The 22,557-nt window shown below is 33.9% G+C and overlaps 1 protein-coding gene across 3 annotated transcripts; it reads left to right on the forward strand.

Annotated features, from left to right (window-relative positions):
• The first annotated feature begins 13,120 nt into the window (after positions 1–13,120).
• On the forward strand, positions 13,121–21,742 carry LOC18442357 (Acid phosphatase/vanadium-dependent haloperoxidase-related protein). 3 transcript variants are annotated; one of them, XM_011628006.3, is made up of 3 exons: positions 13,121–13,999; positions 20,824–21,031; positions 21,427–21,742. In XM_011628006.3, exons 1-2 carry the CDS (start codon positions 13,259–13,261, stop codon positions 20,983–20,985), a joined length of 903 nt encoding a protein of 300 aa, XP_011626308.1. In that variant the 5' UTR covers positions 13,121–13,258; the 3' UTR covers positions 20,986–21,031; positions 21,427–21,742. The 3 variants fall into 3 exon arrangements, with proteins under 3 accessions (XP_011626308.1, XP_011626309.1, XP_020527800.1); XM_011628007.3 differs by having other exon boundaries at positions 20,824–20,998; XM_020672141.2 differs by having other exon boundaries at positions 20,824–20,965.
• Positions 21,743–22,557: the final 815 nt, after the last annotated feature.

A 22,557-nucleotide genomic window follows, 5' to 3' on the forward strand; every position in this document is an offset into this window, starting at 1 on the left:
CGGATCGGGCTTTCAAAAAACCCATCCGGATCGGCGAATCGGCGATCCGGATCGAGAATCGGGTGAATCGGTCAGAATAAAGCTTAAAAAAAATTCAAAAAAATCATTAAAATTCATTATAAATATTGTTTTTTAGGAATTCAATAAAAAATGAGGGTACTCCATTAAGAATTTTCATGTTTTTGAATGAATATGCGAATATTGATATGTTCTTTCCCTGCATGAACCGCCATTCAGCATTTAATTTACAGTATTTCGTGCTCATCCCTACACTGTTGCTGTTGGGACTCGATATGTGAATAATATGGCTGGGATAGGGTGGCCTCAGAATCATCATCTCTCTCGTTTTCTCTTTGAATAATATGGATTAAAAAAAAAATAACAAATTTTCAAAAAAATCGATCATGGATTAAAAAAAAAATCACAAATTTTCAAAAAATTCTATCATGGATTACAAAAAAAATTCGATCATGGATTAAACAAAAAAAATCACAAATTTTCAAAAAATTCAATCATGGAATACATAAAATTCGATCATGGATTACATAGAATTCGATCATGGATTACATAAAATTCGATCATGGATTACAAAAAAAAACAAACAAAAAAAAACAAAAAATTCAATCGTGGATTACAAAAAAAGAAAAAAATAGTTCGATCATGGATTACAAAAAATTCAATCATGGATTACAAAAAACTCTATCATGGGTTACAAAAAAAGCAAAAAACAAAAAATTCAATCATGGATTACAAAAAAAAAAACAAACATTTCAATTATGGATTACAAAAAAAAAACAAACATTTCGATCATGTATTACAAAACATTCGATCATGGATTACAAAAAATTCTATCATGGGTTACAAAAAAATCGATCATGAATTACAAGAAAAGAAATCAAACATTTCGATCATGGATTACAAAAAATTCTATTATGGGTTACAAAAAACCAAAAAATTCAATCATGGATTACAAAAAAACAAAAACAATTCGATCATGGATTACAAAAAAATCGATCAAGTATTACAAAAAAATCTATCATGGATTACAAAAAAAAATAATAATAATAAATAAATAAATAAATAAATAAATTCTTTACGGAATCGCCGATTCACTGTTCGGACTCGCCGATTCCGTACAGTGAATCGGCGATTCACTGTACAGAATCGTCCGGTTCTCTCTAGAACCGGACGATTTCCGATTTTTTGGACGATCCGGTCCCCTTTTCACGATTTCCGAGTCGAACCGGGCGAGTCCGGTTCGACTCGGCGTTTTTTAAAACGCTGGTTAGAACTATTGAACCGGCCAATTTACTGGTTAGGCCAGTTGAACCGCTTCTAGGCCCATGTCCAATTAACCGTTCCGGTTCGATTTTTCCTACACTAGTTGAGATGATTGATTTTGAATGTTTTCTATCGCATGAACTATAATTTTTAGCAAGGATTGAAATTCTTTGTTGATGTTGGAAAGTAAGTGATTATTAGCAGTAAAAAATTTTGCTGTTTTTATTTTGTTCAAGGAGCTATTTGGTTGTATTGTGCGCCATATAATACCAAAATTCCAAACATCTATTTTATTGTATTATTTTCTCTAATTATGAACTTAAATTTGTTTTCATTTAGGGTTTAAGCTCTTGGCTTTAAAGGGACCAGCTTTTTTGTTTTTGGGTAAGTAAAAAGGCAAAGGACGAATGCTCAACCACATGAACAACATGCACACTAACCAGGGCGGCACTTCAGTGCTCATCGGTACCAGCTCTTCGTTATATGGCAACCATGTCATGAAATATCACTTTCATTGCTCTTAGCATTTGGTTATAGGTTGTTCATTTATTGTGTTTTTGTATTTACATGAAAGAATTTATCTTACTTTGGATTTACATGAATGAAACAATCTTGATTTAACCACCCGACTACAATGGTGCAACAAACTATGTTATATAAGGGGTTTTATATAAGGAAAAAGTTTATACATGGTCCCAACCTTAAAATGTAGAAGTAAGGTGGACCTCAAAAATCAATTAGAAAAAGTTGTTTTTGTTAAGAGAGACGAAACTGGCTTTAGTAATATTGTGTACGGCATTCTTTATTACCCGCACTTGTCTGTTGTGTATATAAATACCCTAATTTGTAAAGGGTTAGAGTGTTGAATTAATGAATACATGTTCATACCTCTCTCTCATTGTTCTCTCTAAGATTTCATATTCTATCATGATATCAGAGAGCTTATGGTCTTCTACTTCTCTCAACAAAAGTTTAAATTGTAAGTGCCTCATCTCTCTCTACAATATTGTTCTCTCTCTCTCCAGATTCTCTATCTATCGATTCTCCTCTCATCTATCTATAAGTGCTGCATCTCTCCCTCCTATATTTTTGTTTCTCTCACAAATGCTCTATTTATCGATTCTCCCCTCATCTATTTTTACAAAATTTAGATCTGCCTCCTATCTCCTTATTTCTTTGTAGAATTTCTTACTGCAGTAGCGTTTACCCCGTCTTGTCCTCTTTCGTGTATACTTTTCTCCCCCCTATTCCTTCATAAATTTTCTTGCTTTCTGTCTCCCTATTTCTTTTATCCTATCTCAAGCTTAGTTTATCCTCTCTCTCTCTTCGTTTGTCTTATCTTTCTCCCTACTTTTGTCCTATCTGTCTCTCGGTTTTTCTTCATCTTCAAAATCTTGGTTTGTCTTCTCTCTCTCCCTACTTTTGCTCATTTGTTTGTCTTCTTCAAAAGGTGGAAATTCGTTTCTCTTTGTATCTCCTTTCACCCAAGTGTTAGTTTGGCACATACAGTGCCGAAGTTGTTCCTGTTTCCTCGAGTAATACTTCGGCACACACACCCAAGTAATAGTTCGGCACATATAGCACCGAAGTTGTCCCCGTAATGCCAAATAGTAGTTCGGTACTTGAAATTTCCAAGTATTCTTGAAAGTTGTTTTCAAGTACCAAAGTATTTTCGAAAATCATCTAAAATCATCTTCTTGGTCATGGCCTCACTGAATTTTCTAGCTTTTATATTCATTAAGCTCAGCATCACTGAATTTTCTAGCTTTTATATCCATTAAGCTCAGCAGAGACAACTACCTCAAATGGTAGGCTCAAGTCATTGATTGTATTGAAGGCCTTGAATGTCATCTAGTTGGCCACAAAACGAATTTATTTATGAGGAACCAAAAGATCAAAGCATCAATCCAGAACCATCAAAGAACCCTAAATTTTTAGAATGGTCAATGAAAGATAAAACACTATTGAGTTGGTTACTTTCTACTATCTTGGATAACTTGCTCACTGAAGTAATGCATCTGAAGACAGCTCAAGAAGTGTGGGAGACGCGTTACAACACCTCAAAGGGAAACATTTACCAATGTTCTCCAACTAAAAACAACATTATCAGTTTACAAAAGGGCTCTCAATCAGTAACTGAATACCTGAACAAGTTCAAAACCGTATGTGACCATCTTGCTGCTATTGGTGGCCGAGTAAGTGATTAAGATATGGTCCTCTATACTCTCAAAGGTCTTGGTCCAAAGTTTAAATCCTTTGAGACCTACCTAATGACCAAACCTCAATTTCTATCTTTTTCAAAGCTTTGATCATCTCTCCTCACATATGAAGCTCGGTTTGTGTTTTCATCGATAGTTGAAGTAATCTTCAAGCTTTGGTGAACTCATCATCCGGACACATAGGGGGATTTGGTCGAGGACGTGGCCGTTATGGAGGTAGAAGAGGTAGATGTCACAACCAATATCGGCATGGGATTCTTGGAGCCAATACAGCTTCTCATCATCCTCCTCAGCCAAGAGTGGGTATGCCTCAACCAAGAATGAGTATGCCTCAACTAAGAATGTGTATGCCACATCGAGTAACTTGTCCGTATTGTGGGAGACCTGAACACATTGTTAACACACTGTTGGGACATTAAAAATGCATCATCGTCCCACGATGCGCTAGTGCATGATTTCAACAATCTATCAATCATTGTCCTAACCGATCGTTCTTGGGTTATGGACTATGGTACAACTGCTCATATGACAAATGACAACTCTTAACTTCGAGCTATGATTGATTACCATGGCCCTTGCATGGTATTTACGGAGATAGTACTGCCTTACCTATAACCCATATTGGCATTGTGTCTATTTCTACTACCTTTGGTCCTTTAAATGTCCCTAATGTTTTGCTTGTTCCTAAATTAAAGAAACAACTCATGTCAGTATTTCAATTTCTAAAGATTTTAAATGTTATTTTGAGTTTACCCCTCATGATTGTGTTGTGAATGATCTACAAAGTGGGAAGGTGCTTGCTGCGGGGGTGCTAAGAGGTGGCTTGTATGTGCTTCAAAATGATCTACTTTATGGTCATGTTATGACTATCTCCAAAGGTAGAGGATGAGCTGCTATTTAGTGGCATGAGCGCCTTCGTCATTCTAGTTTCACTACTATCAGTCGTCTTGAAAGATAGTTATTTCTAGCAAATTTTGTTGGTGACCTATCTTCTAGTTCATAGTGTTCTTCTTGTCAGTTTGGAAAACAACTTGAATCTACATTTCACTCAACTAATAGAAAGTATAATGGTCCTCTTGATTTAATTCACTGTGATGTTTGGGATCCAACTCCAGTTACTTCCTTATCTAGTTCCAGATGAGGAAGTAGTCTATCCATGATGTATGCAAGTGGCCTACCACAATCCCTTTGGCCATAAGCCTTTTCCACTGTTGTGTATCTCATTAACAGATTGTCGAGTTCTATGTTTTCATATCTCCATTTCAAAAGCTTTTTTGTAGTAAACCATATCACTCTTTTCTTCATGTCTTTGGTTGTGTGTATTTCCCACATATTCATTCTTCTCAAAGAAATAAATTTTTTCCTAAAGCTCATGAGTGTGGGTTTGTTGGCTACAGCTCAGAACATAAAGGTTACCGATGCTATGACAAATTGTCAATAAGCTTCTTTATTGCAAGGCATGTAACATTTAATGAAACTAGGTTCTACTTTAAAAACTAGTGTTCCCCTTATTTTTAAGTTTCATTTCACAATAGACCAAAGGTTTTAAAATATATCTTAGGGCATAAAAATTGTAGATTTTATTTCTTCTAACCCCCTGAGTCAATTTAAACCTGTTTTTTTAGGCCAAACAAATCTAAAAAGACATGCATTTTCTAAAAGTCATCCTCCCTTTCTAAACCTCTCTCCCTTCATGTTTTCTCGCTCCCCGTCTGCCAAACCCACTTTTTCTCTCTCCCATCTGCCAAACCCCTATTTGTATTCTCCTATTTTCTCTCCCTCTCCCTATGTCTCCCACTCTCTATCTTCCCATGCTTTCGCAACTCTTTCTCTCTCCCCATGATAGACAAATTGCAGACTTCTCGTGCTCCCCCAACTCTTTCTCTCTCCCTGTGATAAACAAATTGTAGAACCCAACTAATGATCAATTTGATAGACAAATTACATAACCAATTTGACTGTCAACCCATCTGAAAGCTCCAACTTGACTGCCAACCCATCTGAAAGCACAGAGGATGTGTTTTGGTAACATTTGAAAGCTCGGAGAATGTCTTTTGAGAACCAAATATATACTGGTTCTTGAAAAGATTTATTGACGTCCATTGAAGTTTTGTGCTCCATCTCTGTTCTCCGTATAATTTTAAATATTTATGTTGCAAAGAAAGAGTTGTGTGTGAAAAGGGAGTGGGAGATAGGGGGAGAGAAAAAAAATGAGATATACAAAAAGAGAGAGAGACAGGGAGAGCAAAAATAGAGGGCACGGGGAGAGAGAGAATGAGAGACAGGGGAGAGAAAAAGAATAGGGAATACGAAAAAAGAGAGAGGATTGAGACAAAAAAAATAATGGAATACAGAAAGAAAAAGATGAGTGAGAGAGAAAAAATAGGAGAATACACACAGAGAGAGAGAAGAGTTTGGTATATGGAGGAGAGAGAAGGGTTTAAAAAAAAATATATTTTTAAGTTTGAAAAGAGGAGAGAGTGAGCTACACGACAAACAAAAAATATGTATCTAGCAGCCTTAGCTACTTTGAGAGAGAACCTAGATGAGCTTTTATTTGGCTACTCATTGGATATTACAATTGTTCGGAATTATTTTTACTTAGAAGTGTGTATAGTGTTCAATGTAAAAACTACATAATTTTAATTGGTTATCGGTTGTACTTCTATATGTACAATGAAGTTATGCTCATAAATGATAAAATACACCATAATAAAATGTATTAGTTGTCATGCTTGGACCTATGCAAAATTTCATGAAGATGAGTGAATGTTACATCATCATCTTTGCATTAAGTGAAGTTTCAATTTTTATTTGATACTCATTGTTTAATTGCAGCAAATTTATTTTTTTGATATATGAATTGTAAAAGTACAGTGTATTTTTAAGGAAATAATAATATCCTGGTAATACTACAATTGTAACTATTTAGTTATAAATACTAATAGTCATAAAACCAAATTAGTTTTATTATAATTTTCAATAATATTTTATTCAATTATTATAAAATATATACTAATGTAATACTACAATTGTCCCCCATTTTTCTCTCTATTCTCCCACTTCACCAATATTCTCATGTACCTTATCTCTCTCATAATAAATCAACTTTCTTAAAATATCTCTCATAATTTCTCTCTCCTAAAAAATGTCCTCCCCTTTCTCTCTATTCTCTCTCCTCACCTATAATCTCATGTACCTCCACTCTATCTCTTTCTTAATAAATCAACTTTTCTAAAAATTTTATTTCTTCCCCACTTTTCAAAACTTCTCTCTTTCATACTTCAATTTATACATATTTCTTTAATAGTTCAATAAAAACATTTTTCATTGACCAGTTGAATGTATGATATAAAATGTAGCTTTCTATCTCATGTAAATTTTTTTCATATATTTGAAATCATTTAATGTTATTTATTTCAATTTTAAAGAATTTTTTATATTTTGTGTAAAAGTTATTTAATTATATTAATGAATGATATAATTGTAAATGCAAAACATAGGAAAAATAATTATAATTAATCATAAATAAAAATTATAGAGGTACTAACACAATTGAAATTATTTTGTAAAAGTAACTACATCAAAGCAAGTCACAACAATAAATAAAAAAATTAAGAATTATAGTATCACATTAATTAGTAATTGCAAAAAAAAAGGAAAAAAAATCTTCCAATTTGCTTTATTCATTTCTGATTTTCTTCTTCTATTTCTTTCATTTTCTATCTATAATTTATTTTTGTAATTTTCATAATTCAAAATACTTTTTTTTTTTTTAAATATTTATTATCATAAAAGGAGGAAAAATAAATAATACCAACACTATGATTAGTTTTGATTGCAATAGATACATGTTTATTATAATTTTATTATATGATACATATGACATATTTTTGTATTTTTCATATGCTCTAATTTTTTAATAATTTTTACTTATAAGTGAATATATGTACTTTTTTAATTAAAAATAAAATTAATTATATTAAAAATAATATAACAAAAATATAAAAAACCAAAAAATAATTGAAAACAATGCAAATTATATAAGTTAATAATATAGTAAAACTTATATAAGTTAATAATATAGTAAAACTTAATATAAGTAAAAATAATTTAGTGAATGATATAATTAAAAAGAAAAAAAACATAAATAAGGAAGTTTATGGGCTTGGATTTGACCCATAAATATACATAATTATTAAATTAGAATAAGAAAAAAATATTCATATTTTTGTATTCACTGTATTGTTTCTCAATTATTTTTATCTAAGACCGGCAAAATAGATGTACCTTCTCTCTATAATTATTTGAAAATGGATCTATTAGAAACTCTATCTCTGTATAATCGAAAGTCTTTTTAAAATATTATTTCAAAATAAAAATTTAATTTTATAATTAATAATTAATTTCCCGTGCAACGTGAGTTCATATCGCTAGTTTTTTTTAATGGAAGACACGATCAAACGTTAGTGGTTAGACCATGTGACTTGAGTAATTTAAGTGCCCAAATAACAAAATTGCCCTCATCAGTTCAAGGCTTAAAAGATCGTTTGAGCATTTTTAAAAAATAACTGGGAAAGTCCCTAAGTGAAACAAATTTTATAAAGTATCTACTTTCTTAAAGATTAGTTGCTTTAACATTTGAGCATTTTTATTAATGTTTTTCAAAAAAAAGAAATGTATATTACAAGTCCCCAAGCGACTAGATATGAAATTAGATGGCTCAAAAAGTGAAATTTCCTTCCATGTTAAAAAAGAGTTTAACGAAAATATAAAAAGTACACCTTAATTTTTGGATTATTGAAAATAAACTCCAAATTTTTCAAAACTTTATATATTCCCATTTTCTTTTTTTTTTACGTTTTTTGATCAAAATAGTCTTTATGGTATTCATAGGACCTTGAAGACATCACGGTAGACTATGAGTGTAGAAACGAAAAGCATTCCATGAAAACAAAAAAAAAGAAAAAAACACAAAAGAAATAGACAATCAACCACAACGCAAAGATATACGTGGTTCGGCAACGTGCCTACGTTCACGGGAGATAAGAGATTCTTTATTGGCAATGGAGAATAGGGTTACAACCACTCTCTTCATAATACCTATCTGTTATCTCTAATTACAAATAGATCTATGTTTTTCTCTTGACCCTGGATGAACCCCCAATCGCAACAATATATCAAGTCCCATATAGATAGTACAAATTACCGAAATACCCCTTATATGGATACAAGACATCAATCCACAACAATAAGGTCATGAGCGGTTTTAATTTTTTGAGGCATCACAACACTTAACCAACGGTGATGGTTGTCAAGAGACATTATGACACTTAAAAAGTTGTGATGGTCATTAAGGATTCTTATGCCCGTGACGAAGAAACATCAATTAAATTAGAAACATGATAATCCAATAAATCATTATGGTTTATTTAAGTGTCGTGATGCTTCATAACTACATTTGACTTAACCATCACGGTTTTCAATAAACTGTGATGCCTTCATGGTTCTAAGAATACCGTGAAAACAATTTTTGTCTACTTACCCATAAAATGCTATGCATGAGGTTTTGGAAAGTTTGGGGTTTATTTTCAATAATCCAAAAATTATGACATTTTTTTTTTATAATTTCCCAAACAATTATAGCACACTCCCAACCATCTCGTTTTACATCTTGACCGAAATACAATACATGATTGCATACTTGTATGTTGAAACTACAACTTTCGGCAAAATTTAGAGATGCGCCTTACTTGTATATATAATGCGGGCACCTTATACAAACCGCACCCCTATTTAAAATGAAATAAGGGAGAAGAAAAGCAATAGGCCTATCATGGTATCATCAAGTAGGGTTGTGATGATGCAAGAACTTTAAAAAATAATGTTACGGCCATTTGTTTGATTCAAATTCTAAAATATACACTGTTTTCATTCTAATGAATAATAAGAAAAAAATAAAAATTAAAAAATGGAACCTAGAAAGTATTTTTTTAACCCAATTAATATAGGCCATCGATTTTGATAAGATGCTTAGATCTAAGACTTAAAAGGATTTTTTTTTTCCAATTTTTTTAGATGGTTTTATTATCATTAGATGAACAATGTTAAAAAAGAAAACAATGATTTTGAATTTGTAAATGCTAAGATCTTGAAATTCACCAAATGAATGATCTAGATTCATTGTTGGAAAGAATTCATTTTGACCAGATCTAGAGTTCAAATTAAATTTTTTTTTGTTTTGAGATCGATTATTGAGATGAAAAGACTATGTGTGAAAAATTTTGGGTCATACAAATACCACAAACGGTTTTCTAAAAGTGTCGTTGCATTATGTTATGATACAACTGTTGCATTAAATCATTGCCCAATCAAGTAATACTCCTTGCATGAAGTGAGTGGTTTGGTCCACCTTGCAGAGGCCTGTGATCCCCAAGAGGGGCCCCACTCATGTGGGCTTCTCATTTTACACTCTATTTTATCCATGATTACAGGGATGCCATTTTTATTCGCGTCATCTCAACCGTTGCTTGAAAGGAGCAATGGACCGAGTTTAGGTAACCTAATCAATGGACTATCATACGCAGACTTTGTCAACACGTGGAATTATTTGGACGGTCCATATCAAAGATGATCATACAGTTGGAGGGTCACGATGGTGTGACCCACTGAAATGGTTCCATATTTTGGTTAAAAAATAAGGATTTATTTCTGTTTGCATTTCTTTGTGATGAAAGGTCATAAGCTTTGCATTTCCTCCCTTTTAGATGTTTTGGGTTCACCGAAGCAACAAATTCGGTAGTAATAACAATAAATTGAGAGGGTGGAGTTGGCATACGGATGCATCCGTAACCGTAGAGGTAAGGTGCACCGTCAAATTTTATCATGGTATATAGTTTTGATGTAAAATGTCTTAGGATTATCTTAAAATTTATTTTTATATCTAATTAAATTTTAGAAATGGTTAAAATCAAGTAGATCAATAAACATACGAAAATCTTGAAAATGGATGGTGTAGATAAGATATTGTAAAATACACTATTTATGAGACTTAAAATATTTTTATTTTTCATGGTCATACATCTCGATGTCGAGATGATTAATCAAAAGGTTTTTCAAGATTAAAACTACCTTTTTCGATGGATTTTTGATGTGCATCTGTACTTCTACATTGTAAGGTGGCATCCTTATATAAACTTTTTTATTATGAGATTATTTATATTTGGAAAAAATATATCTAAGGTGTCAACCTTATGCTGTAGAAGTAGGTGCACCTCAAAAACCCATCAAAGAATATTGTTGTCACAAGAAAATTCTTCAATTGATCATCTTGACCTCAATATGTGTGTATATGAAAGAAAAAATGAATTTTAAATATTAGAAATAATATATCTTGTAACACATTATCTGAAATTTCCATTTTGAAGATTTTTTCAAGTGTTCATAGATCTGCTACATCTACACCATTTTCGATACTTTCAATTTCATAATAGAGGAGAAAAATAGACTCTTAGGTCATGACGAGAGTTTCGGCACTGAAAATACTTCTTTTAATAAGATTTTGAAGTGTACATAACCATGGTTGTTTAAGGTTATCATTTGATAATTTCACCTTTTATATTTAGGGATTGTCTACAAAAAGACTATTTATCTTTCATACATGGACTTACAATCATTTTTGTCTCTTAAATTTCAAAACAGGTGATTGTAAGAGTGTTATTGAATACACACAAAGTTCCAAAAGATAAATTCTCTAAGACATTTGTGACTTACCCCAAGCCATCTAGTTCGACATATTATGAGTGATAATGGTTGTGATTTTCATGGACAAAAAATAATTTTTATTACAATGAGGTCACAATTACTCCTTAGCCATAACCATAGCCATTAGATATTAAATTGGATGGCTTGGGGTATATGTCATGAAGTTCGATTTGAATTTTTTTTTTTTTTTCCTGAACTTAGAATGTAGTGAATAACGCTATTACAAACACGCAATTTGAATCTGAAAAGAGTAAACCATCTTATAAAAAAAATAGATGTTCTATGTTTGTACTTTCCTTGTCATGGTGCCTTTCATACGTTTGAAAAATTGGAAAATAGAATTCTCTTACCCTAAAAAAGAACAAGCCCACCGTTTTAGAAAGTAGATAAGTACGAATCTTACCTGAACATATTAGAAGGACAACAATAATTGCCATAAATTTGTTCGAAATTTGGAGACAAAAGAAGCAAGCGACATATCTAGGCAGACTGGCACTACCTTGGAATATTCATTGCATTAACTTGAAGTTTTTTTGGCATTTTTAATTTATAGGTAAATGTTTAGAACCCCGACCCATGCTTGAACTTGCTCGGGTCCCGAGTCTAAGCCAGAGCCGGACTGGGCTCAACTAGGCTGCCCAGCCCAAAAATACATGAACTTTTTGGACTTGGGCTAGACTAACCTGATTTTTAGGGTTGTCATTGACATCTGGCACCCTACTGAATCTAAGTGACAGGGACGAGTCCGAGCTCGAGTCGAAGATTTTCTAATAACTATTTAGAACATCCAAACAGCCGAAAAGAGCTCGAGTCCATTATTTTTAATCACTATTTAGAGCATCCAAACATAATAGTAACAAGGGATGGGAAACCAAAAAAAAATCATAGTTAGATCGGCATTATCCCAAAATCCACCACAAGACTATTGTTATGTCTTCACAATGTTATTTATTTTAGTTTTGCCCAAAATGATGACTTATTTGTAAACGAAGAAATATGAATTTTGAATTTTCCAACACTTGAGTCTCACCCTCCAAAATTTAGGACGTCCTATATTCTATTTTTTTTTAAGCCTATAAAGAGTGCAATTTATAAATTTTTCCTATTGAGGTTAGTCAATGGGTTGATTAGGTTATTTCTTCAAAATCTAAGATCTTAAAGTTAATCCTAGATTGGCGTCTTACACAACGGAGTAAATGCCCTCACGGGAGCATGATATCTTTTGATAAAATGATTAGTATTCAGAATTTTAAAGGACCTTGGAAAAAGGATGCCCTTGCTGTAAAGCCTAGGTTTTATGAAAACGATATAAAGTCTGGCATTGAATCTACATCTAGAAAGTACTTTGAGAATGGTAAATGTTTGTGATGGCTCTAAAATCAACAACACCAACTATAAAATTTGAAGTTCGAAAAATAATATTGGTATGTAGCACTTATTTTAAGATGAAATTGACGGTTTAGATGATGTGTTGTAATACACATTATTTATAAGGTTTAAAATCTTAATTTTTTTTCCGAACCATAATGATGAAAAGTGAGATGAGATTGAAAGTTTTTTTATGTCAAAATTGTAATCTCTGACATGTTTTGAAATGAGGTTTTGAATTGAGGTTCTACTTATTTTAATAAGGTTGAATCCTATCAAAACATTTCCCTTTCAATAAGCTTTACTACGCACAGGAAAAGGACCCCACCAATAAGCCGCATTATGGGCACAATGCGGATAATATCAATAAAAGATATGATACTTTAATTATGCTTTTCTTGGGTATTCTTGCAATATCAAATATAACAAGGGTTCAAAACTTCGTTGAGCTTATATATGTGTGGTTCGATCTCTCCCCTAAGTTATCTAGACTGTAGCGGGATGGAATCATGTATTTGTTTCTGCAAGTCACTGAAAATGGAGAAAAGCCGAATCGACTTTCTCTCTGTAAATGCAGTATGAAGTGACTTTTTCTCTCTAAATGCAGCATGAATTGAGCTTGTTCCATGGAGTCGATAGCCGTTAAACCCATTTATCGCGCCACCCAACTCAAAAAACCGAGACCAAGTTCCACTTTCTCTCCCTACAAATCACCAACTCACTTCAAATTTCATCACTCTCTCTCTTCGAAGTGGAAAAACTTGGTTTTCTTGTCTTCTCTCTCTAACCCACATAAGGAAGCTATTGAAAGACAATGTACCTGCATGGATTTTCCTTCTCTCTCTCCATTTTGTGTGCTAATTCCAGTTCTTCATCGTATCACGGATTATTTCACTGTAAAGGGTTTTCATGGCGGCAAAACCTTGAGGACCACAATGGTGAAATGGGTTTCTGGTGTCAAAAATGGCGGGCGCACTGGTGCTTGTTTAGATGACGATTTATTAAACAGTGGTGGAATAGGAATGGCTCTTTTGAGCACAACTGCCATGGCTAAAGGGCACATTAGCCCTGTTATGGCTACTTTATCAGCTAACCCAACATTCATGTCAGGCTTGTTTGCTTGGGTTATCGCCCAATCTACGAAGGTTTTATTGAATTTCTTTGTTGAGAGAAAGTGGGATTTTCAGATGCTGGTTAGTTCGGGGGGCATGCCTTCTTCTCACTCTGCACTTTGCACTGCTTTGACAACTTCAGTGGCTCTCTGTCATGGAATTAGCGATGCTCTGTTTCCGGTGTGCTTGGGATTCAGTCTTATTGTCATGTATGATGCAACAGGAGTTAGGCGCCATGCAGGCATGCAAGCTGAGGTTTGAATTCTTAGTTACACTCTGTTTTTGAGATTCGTGTTATGGAATTTGATGTCCTGTTATTGGAGAGAGAGAGAGAGAGAGTTTTTTTTTAAGAGTTAGGCTTCTGATATTGTTCTATTGTAAGAGTAAGGAATATTAGATTAATTCGTTGCAAAAGTTAGAATTCTGAATTTCCTATTTCTGATTCATGTAGGATTTATTGGAATAATTCCAAAGAGAAAGAACTGATTGCTTGGCATTTCTTATTTGTTCATGTTATATTGGCTGTTGATTTGTAACCACCCCATATACTGAAAAGCTTTTTCAATTTGCTTTCATAGCCATGATTTATAAGCATCACTCGATTAAAATTTAAATACCACGTGATATCCTTCTATAGGTGTTTTCATTTGTACGAATCAGAATCATGCAGCTTTGACAAAATCATTCCACCATTAAATTTATTGAAAGATGTGTTGGTAATAACTTAATAATGATACCATATTTCTGGAAGATGTACAAACACAAGGTCATTTTATTTTTTATTTTTCGCTTTTCACTGAAACATGTAAAGATATCTATTCATTTATTTCCCATCCTTGGCATTCGTATCATGTTATCTCCAAAATCATGAAATAGGTACACCTTCTCAATTTTCTTTCCGAAGTAGTCAAGCCTTGTGTTGGTGCTTTCGATTCGTTTTAGTCGCTACTCTGTTTTGGCTGGATAGCAAGTTGGTTGGTGTGTTCTGGATGTGTTTTACCATGTTTAAGTTCCTTACGCAAGTTTTCTTTTAGAATCTTTTTTTTGGCGAGTAACAATATTTGTGGCTTCACACTTGCTAAAGTTAAGAGCGATGGGTTTATGTCTATTAGTGTTCAAAAACTCAAACAGGTGATTCGCTAAAAATTTCATATTCATTTTATTGTAAAGAGATATAATAAAACAAAGTTGTCCATGATAGGCATCACCAAGTTAGAACCACATGGTTACCACTTTGAATTTGACAATGAGATGACTGGATCATGCAAAAAAAAATCGATACGCATAAACTTCGGCGCACCTGAGTTTCCATTAATGAAACTGAGCACGTATCCAAGTTGAGTTGACTCACCGAGTTTCCCTGAGTTGAAAACCATTTTTTATTCACTGGTGTCCGGAAGAAGAGCTTTTGTAGCTAAACTGCTTTATGTTGGGGAAAGCTCCACTAAATGTTACCAACTATTCAAAACAAGTTTTGATATTCATGATTTAAATATTCTTTTTTGGAAATTTAGCGGTTTACTAATATGTACTGGAGTATATAAATGTGACTGACCTTGAGAATAATCTTTATTTTGTATCTCATTATGTTTTTTTTATATTCCTATGCATAAATCATGATAGCATGTGACTATATAATTCAACATCAATGCCGTGGAGTGTTGCAAAATATATGTGTAATCATTTTATGTAATACAGAGATGCATATACAACAATTAGAGAAGTTTTCATAAATTATATGCTTATATCCATATCCTTCTAAAATCCTATCATGTCAAGACTTGAGAGGAGATCTTGCAAACACATACATGTACAAAAAATGTGTCAGGATTAAAGGTTAGGAAGGATTTTGTTGTGAGTTGACAGCTGTTGTTGCAACAAGTCACGAGGACTTTATCCATGCTTACCAGCCAAAAGCTTGAACTATGGCCGGTGCACTTTGGATGAATCTGCTCAAAGAGGGAACCCTATTTGGCTTGGTAAGCTCACAACAGAAAGATGTACTGAGAAGGTATCCCTATTTTCCTAACACCTCAAGAGGGTGCCTAAGGGAGCACCTGGCAGGTGCCTTTGCCCGCCGTGTACCACCCCCTACAAGGATGTCTGTTGGATAAAGATGTATGCCTGTTTGAGAAAGAGGCATCTGAAGAGAGAGAGAGAGAGAGAGAGAGAGAGAGAGAGAGAGAGAGAGAGAGATTTTGTGCCATTGGTTGTGCTTTCTTATTTCTACTTTCTGTTTTTTTTTTTTTGGGGGGGGTGGTTCAGTTAGGAATCTCGAACTTGAGATGTAGCATTGCTACAGTCAACTGCTAACCACTTAAGCTCAAACCTGATTCCTAAAGCCCATTAGAGAGAGAAAAGGGACCTCTAAAGATCATTAGAGAGAGAAAAGGGACCTCTAACTTTAGAGGGACGGGTTGTGTTTGATTCAATCTTATGGAGAGAGAGAGAGAGAGAGAGAGAGAGAGAGAGATGCGTGTGATGTCATTCAATGGAAAGGGGCTTGGGGAGAGATTGAACGTGCATAATTTCATTTGAGATTTGAGTGGTAAAGAAGGAGAAGACAGATATGGATGGATTAATTTTGTGGGAGAGAGATGTGATGGGTGTGATTTAAATATGATAGAGAGGTGAAGAGTGAAAAGACACGTATAATGTGCTTAGAGGAAGGAGTTTATGACTGGTTAAGATAGAGAGAAAGTGTTTACGAGTTATAGAGAGAGACGTGCTTGACTAGTTTATTGAGTCACTCTTTCCATCTATAGCCAAAAGCGGTCTCACGAGGCAATGAGGCTTGGCTGATGGCTTCCCTCCAATTCCCACAATACACACACACAGGTTGCCTGGGTAAATCGGCGCTAGCCTAAGCAGCGGAATCCACATTTTTCATCACTATTTGTAGTATAATTGGATATGCTTCTAGCTGGCGAGGCTTACAACATTTTTACTCCATGAACATGGGTAGGAGCTTGCAAAACCAGAAATTGTTCTTCCCTTGTGAGGCTTAAGTTAGGGTAGCTGGTTTATTATGGTGTGGGAGTGAGGTGTTCTTAACCATATCATATATCTACCTACAAATGGACTTTGCTTCTTCAGAATGCTACATGCTCACAACTGCTTGCTTCATGCACTATGGGATTGCATTTATCATTTAGAGCTGCATCCATACTAGAATTGCTTCCATCTCCTCCTGTTGTAGTGGCCTAATCTGCCAGTGGAAAATATCATGTGATAGGCAGGTGTAATTTTATGATTTCTTTCTTGAACATCATTAGATGTCATCCTGAGTTTTCTGGATCTCCTAACTTGAGTCTCGATCCTGCTCCGTAAATGTGATCCTACCCTAAGCAATAGGAGTTGGTCAACATGTCAAACACCCATATTCTTTATATTTTAAAGGAAAATAAGCAACAAATGCACATCAATTAAAAAAGAAATCAATTAATGCATATCTAAAAAACAAAAAAGCCATATTTCATAAATTTTCCAAAAGGAAGGAGTTTCTTAAGTTCACATCAATCACAAAAAGTAAATCTCTTGCTCCTAATATCACAATTAATCGTGGGTCCAACATTTGTCACCAATGGTTATGGGATTTGACCCATTATCTTTATAAAAATATGTCTACAAGAGAGATAGAATGATATCTCTCTCAATGCTCCCTCTCTCTCTGTATGTATATATATATATATATATATATATATATATATATTTATTTCCTTGATCTACCTCTTTTTTTTTAATAGATAGAAAGGAAAGGAAACATATGAAGGAAAAGGCAGTACTTGTATATGATTTGACCGAAATTATATCCTTCTTTGTTATTGATAATGTGATACCAATTTAATATCTTTAATATATTATGGTTGAGATCTTGTATATGAGAAGACTTGACTAAATAGTATGAGTTATTACTATATATTTTATTGGAAAAATATCAATAAAATGGTCACACCACCTCCAAAAAGCAATAAGGTTCTTAAATAGACTAATTTACCATTTTACCCAAAAGATGGTCACTTTTTTAAATTAATTTCAGTTAGGTATCTCTTTAATTGTTTGGTAGACAATGCCCAGACTACCTTTGTTCCAGATTTGGAGCCCTGAGGAAGTTAGGGCATATTGGTAATTTGCCAACTTAAGATATTCGAGTTAAATGATTTAAATACCTATGTTTGTTCTGGGTTCTAAACCCAGGACATTTTTATTTGGTTAAATTAACCGTGAGTGTGATAAAAGATATTTCTACTATATTAATTTTTCATACAAGTGTTATTCAAAAAATTTTTTGATTAATCCTTTTTTTTTTTTTAATTTTTATTTCTCTTGTTTTATATATCCATGGGACAGGCACCTCTATGTTACACCCAAACTAGGAAACTCTTGGCAAGCAACAAACCCCGACTTTTGCTCCTCCTGCACATAACAATTTTCATATGTAATTGTCAAGATCATAGTGTTCAGTCATTTGAAGGAGCGTAAGAATGGGTGGAAGCCATAAATGAAGAGGTAGTAGTGTTTCACAAGAATGAAACCTAGGATTGAATTAGTTAACCATTTCCTCCAAAAAAAATAATCTAGGATTGAATTATAGGATGGGTCAAGGCCCAATTAGGAGCTAAAGGCTCTACAGTGTGGAGTGGGCTACAGTGACTCTTTGAGCCCTATGCTTAAGATGGGAACTACAAAAACAACATTAACCTTGTCTAGTTTGCTTTGGATGGGTTACTAGTCAAATGAATGTGAAAAACGCCTTCAAGGAAATTGAATGAGGTAGTGCATGGGGCACTAATTGGTGCTTTTGTTTAGCAGTAACTGGCAACTAATCCCAGGCAGCTAACTGGGTTGAATGAATCAATTGTTTGGAAAAATGTTTGAATCTGAAGAAGGCCATATTGTTCAAACTGGAGCAATAATTGGTGTATTTTAATAGTTTTTATGATGCTGTAAACGGAAGAGGTTTTATGGTGTCTGATCACTCCTTGTGTGACATGGTGCTCCGGTCAAAATGGGGCATAATGAAATGTAAAACCTAATTGTTTTTATGGAGTTGAATAATAAATTTAATGCAGATCCTAGGGATCCATTCCTGATCCATCTCATTACACACTGTTTTGTGTATCTCACACTTCTGACCTTGCATCATATAATGGTCAGTTTCCATTTTGTCATGCCTTCCTTTCCTGAGTCCATTGTGATGTCGATGCAATGAGGTTGTGGTTAGTATTTATCTTTTTTTAATGTTCAAAAGAAGCCATTCAAGAAGAATTCCAAGACTTTGGCATCAAACATCAGACTGGGTTACTTTGGGTATTGTAAGCTTGAAAGTATTTAGGAACAAAAATGATGGATTCGACTTAAGGAATAATCTGAATTGAGCATTACCTTTCCCATATTTATATCATGCTTCCCATCTAATTCAGCACAGATATTTCATATTATAGTTTTCTAAAACTGTCCCAATTTTTGTTTTGCATCTTGGTTCCTATGATTTGTATCTTGTTTAGGCAGACAGGTGTTACTGAAGAGAAAATGTTTTTGAAGTCTACTTTAAGTTTGAATTGACATACGATGATAAGAAAAAACACTAATTGACAGGATCCATTTGGATTGAAAGTAATGAGTTAGTGGGAGTTCATATATTACTTACCTTTGGGATGTAGAATTGTTCAATTGAACTGTCTTCGTTATCCACTATGGGCAGCCCAATCTGAGGTGTATCCATTTAACACCCCTTTCCCCAGATTTATTGCATGGCATCTTGTTTTTTATAAATCCCTTCATTACAAATCGTGTGAGCTTTCTTGAAGGAATTGCTACTGTATAAAATTTGATATTTTTATAAATTTCATATTACAGTTTCCTTAAGACCATTCCAATTTTTGTTTTGCATCTTGGTTCCTATGATTTGTATCTTGTTGAGGCATATGGGTGTTACCAAAGAGAAAAAGTTTTGAATTCTACTTTTAAGTTTAAATTCCGATTGCGAAGATAAGAAAAAATCCCAATTGACAGCATCTATTCGAATTGAAAGTAATGAGGTAGTGGGAGCTCACGTATTACTTACCTTTGGGATGTAGAATTGTACAATTGAACTGTCTTCACTATCCACTATGGGTGGCCCAATCAGAGGTGTATCCAGTGAACACCCCTTTCCCCAGATTTCTTGCTCTGCATCTTGTTTTATTATGGTTATCAATCTCTTCATTTTAAATCGTATGGGCTCTCTTGAAGGAATTGCTGATGTATAAAATTTGATATTTTTTGTGGCTTATGTTGAGAAAATTAATCAATTTTCGATTTGGTGTGACATATATTTGAAAAACATACATACTCGAGGATGATGTTTGTTCAGTCAATTTGAGCTATTGAGATATTTAAAGGATTCCACATGGAAAGTTCATTGTAATAGGTTTGCACCTTCTAGCTAGTATACAAGATAACTATAAAACAATTAAAAAAAACAAAAACAATTGTTTTGAGTTTGATATTAGCGCTGCATCGTATGATAATAAAGAAGACGGATGTGCTATTGAGAAAAATTTGTGCACTTTCTCTGAAGAAATTTCTGGAATGCATGATTAAATAATACCTAGAGCAGTTTCTTCAACCATCTTGGGAATTGTTATGTGATAATGTCTCAACTTACCATAGCTATTTTTCTCTGAGAAATTATTATTTGTTGTGTGAGAAGTAGTTGTTCTATGCTTAGTGGCGTTGAAAAATGAAAGAAGATGTTAGTCAAGGTGTTTGGTAGAGATAACAATAAATGGTATAATTTCGATTGTTCTTTTATTTGTAACTCATTTTATAGTGATTTGTGATTATTTCATGGGTTTAGAGCAATTAAACCTTCGTATATTCAAATCTGGACTATGTTACCTTTTCCAAACAGATTTTTTGCAAGTTTAGGCTTTCTAAAGAAATTCATTAGTAATCCCAATCGATGGAGGGACTCATGAAGATAAACTTATGATCGCAAAACACTTCGTAAGAAGAAATCATTTTTTTAGATCTGCCCCAATGTCTCAGTGTTTTTGTTATTTAAGTGTGCTCATGTGACATGCTGATAAATGCAGGTATTGAATATGATCATTGAGGACTTATTTCAAGGCCATCCTGTTAGTCAGAGGAAGCTCAAAGAACTCCTTGGTCATACTCCTTCACAAGTCATAGCTGGAGCTTTTCTTGGCATCTTGGTTGCTTGCATGTGCTGCCAAGGTTGTTTGGTTGCAATCTGATCTGCTTGTGCAGGTTCTTATAGCACCCACAGATCTTTTGAAACTGGTCTTGTCTCTCTCTCTCTCTCGTTATCTATATATATATATATATATATATATATATTCACTTACTCAGCAATGGAGGGTCGATGTCCTGCTGCTTAAGAGGGCAATGATGCACATGAGCAGAAGAACAGCTCATCTCCACTGTCTGTAGTTGTGTGAATTGTAGAGATGACCAACCTCATGGTTTACTTTCCCAATTTCTAATTTCTATAACTTTCACTTTTGTTTTTTCTTCATATTCTTTTCTAAGTTTTGTCCTATTATCATTACATTTACTTTCCAGGTTTCTCTCTTCCCTTTGGTTTCTTAAGTTTTTGCAATGCTCATGGCAACTGGCTCTTAAAAAGATACTCAAAATTAATAAGCTTATTTTATTTTTATCATTTTTTTTCCCAGGTCAGGAGTTTGATTTGCGGGCGCTTTCTTCAGTTCCATACTTGTCCAAATGACCATTGTTTTTGGCAAACTTTTACCGTTCGCTACCAGTACAACATCTTCTAATGAATTTTTGAGGTGCGCCTTAATTTGATTGTCTAGGGCCTCATCCTTATATAAACTTTTTCCTTTGTACATTATACCTCTGATTCATTTCTTTTCCTTGAAGACAGATGGATAGCCACTTAATGATCATGTTAATGGCTTCATTCTTGTTCTTCAACTCTTGTATTTGTTACTTTTTTTCCCCTCAGATATGAGATGATATTTGTGCTTATTTTAGGGAGAATTAGGGTGGCAATGGGCCTAGTGGCTCGGCATGGTCTGAGCCCCAATGTTAAGACTGCAGGAAGTGTTCAGGGAGGCCTGACTGCTTCGGACTGCAGGCTGTGCCTGACGGCCCCATATGGATGAGCATTTATGTTTTTCAAAGGCATCCACATAGAGGGTTTGGGCTCTTATCTAACTTTCCAAGAATTGACATTTCTACAGTCAAGTTCGAATACTGCAGTACTACCCAAGGGGAATTTTTAAGCCGGCTTCAAACCCTAAAAAATATCATGGCCAGGTTGCCAGCCCCACTAAAAGTCCTTTCAATCTTTTGTGAAAATGGCAACGTTGCTCCATTTAATTTGTTTTTAGTCTCATTTTTAATGCAGCCAGCTTTTCAATTTTCACTAAAATTTCGGCTACATTCTCTCTCTCTCTCTCCTATGACTAAAGGGTACCAATCCCTCTTGGAAAAGGAATTTGGATTCAAAATTTTGTCTATCATCACCCTGATCATGAGTTTGAAAGAAAAAATGAATTTTAAGTTTACAAGTATGACAAACCTCGAAGCAGCCAAATGTGGCTCGAGGTCAATGTTTGAATATAATTGCGAGAAGGCAATAACAGAAGCGAGCTTGGAGTCATTCAAGTCCCATCTACTAAAATATACAATTTATAGGGAGAAAGAAAAATTATGATTAAAGAGTTCAAATTATCTAGAATTTATTGGAAAACAGGAAACATATGATTAAAGGTTTCAAATTATCTTATAAAACCAATAAAGGCCTCAAAAGATATCATTTTACACTAACGGTTTATGTT

This window comes from Amborella trichopoda, chromosome 1 (genome assembly GCF_054954075.1).
Source record: "Amborella trichopoda isolate Santa Cruz 75 chromosome 1, AtrichopodaSantaCruz75HAP2 v2.0, whole genome shotgun sequence".
NCBI lineage: Eukaryota > Viridiplantae > Streptophyta > Magnoliopsida > Amborellales > Amborellaceae > Amborella > Amborella trichopoda.

Coding starts and splice junctions, on each gene's coding strand:
- LOC18442357 (XM_020672141.2), top strand. CDS start 13,259: ATGGAGTCGATAGCCGTTAAACCCATTTATCGCGCCACCCAACTCAAA. Junction 14,000..20,823: donor ATGCAGGCATGCAAGCTGAG/GTTTGAATTCTT, acceptor TGATAAATGCAG/GTATTGAATATGATCATTGA. Junction 20,966..21,426: donor TGCTTGCATGTGCTGCCAAG/GTTGTTTGGTTG, acceptor TTTTTTTCCCAG/GTCAGGAGTTTGATTTGCGG.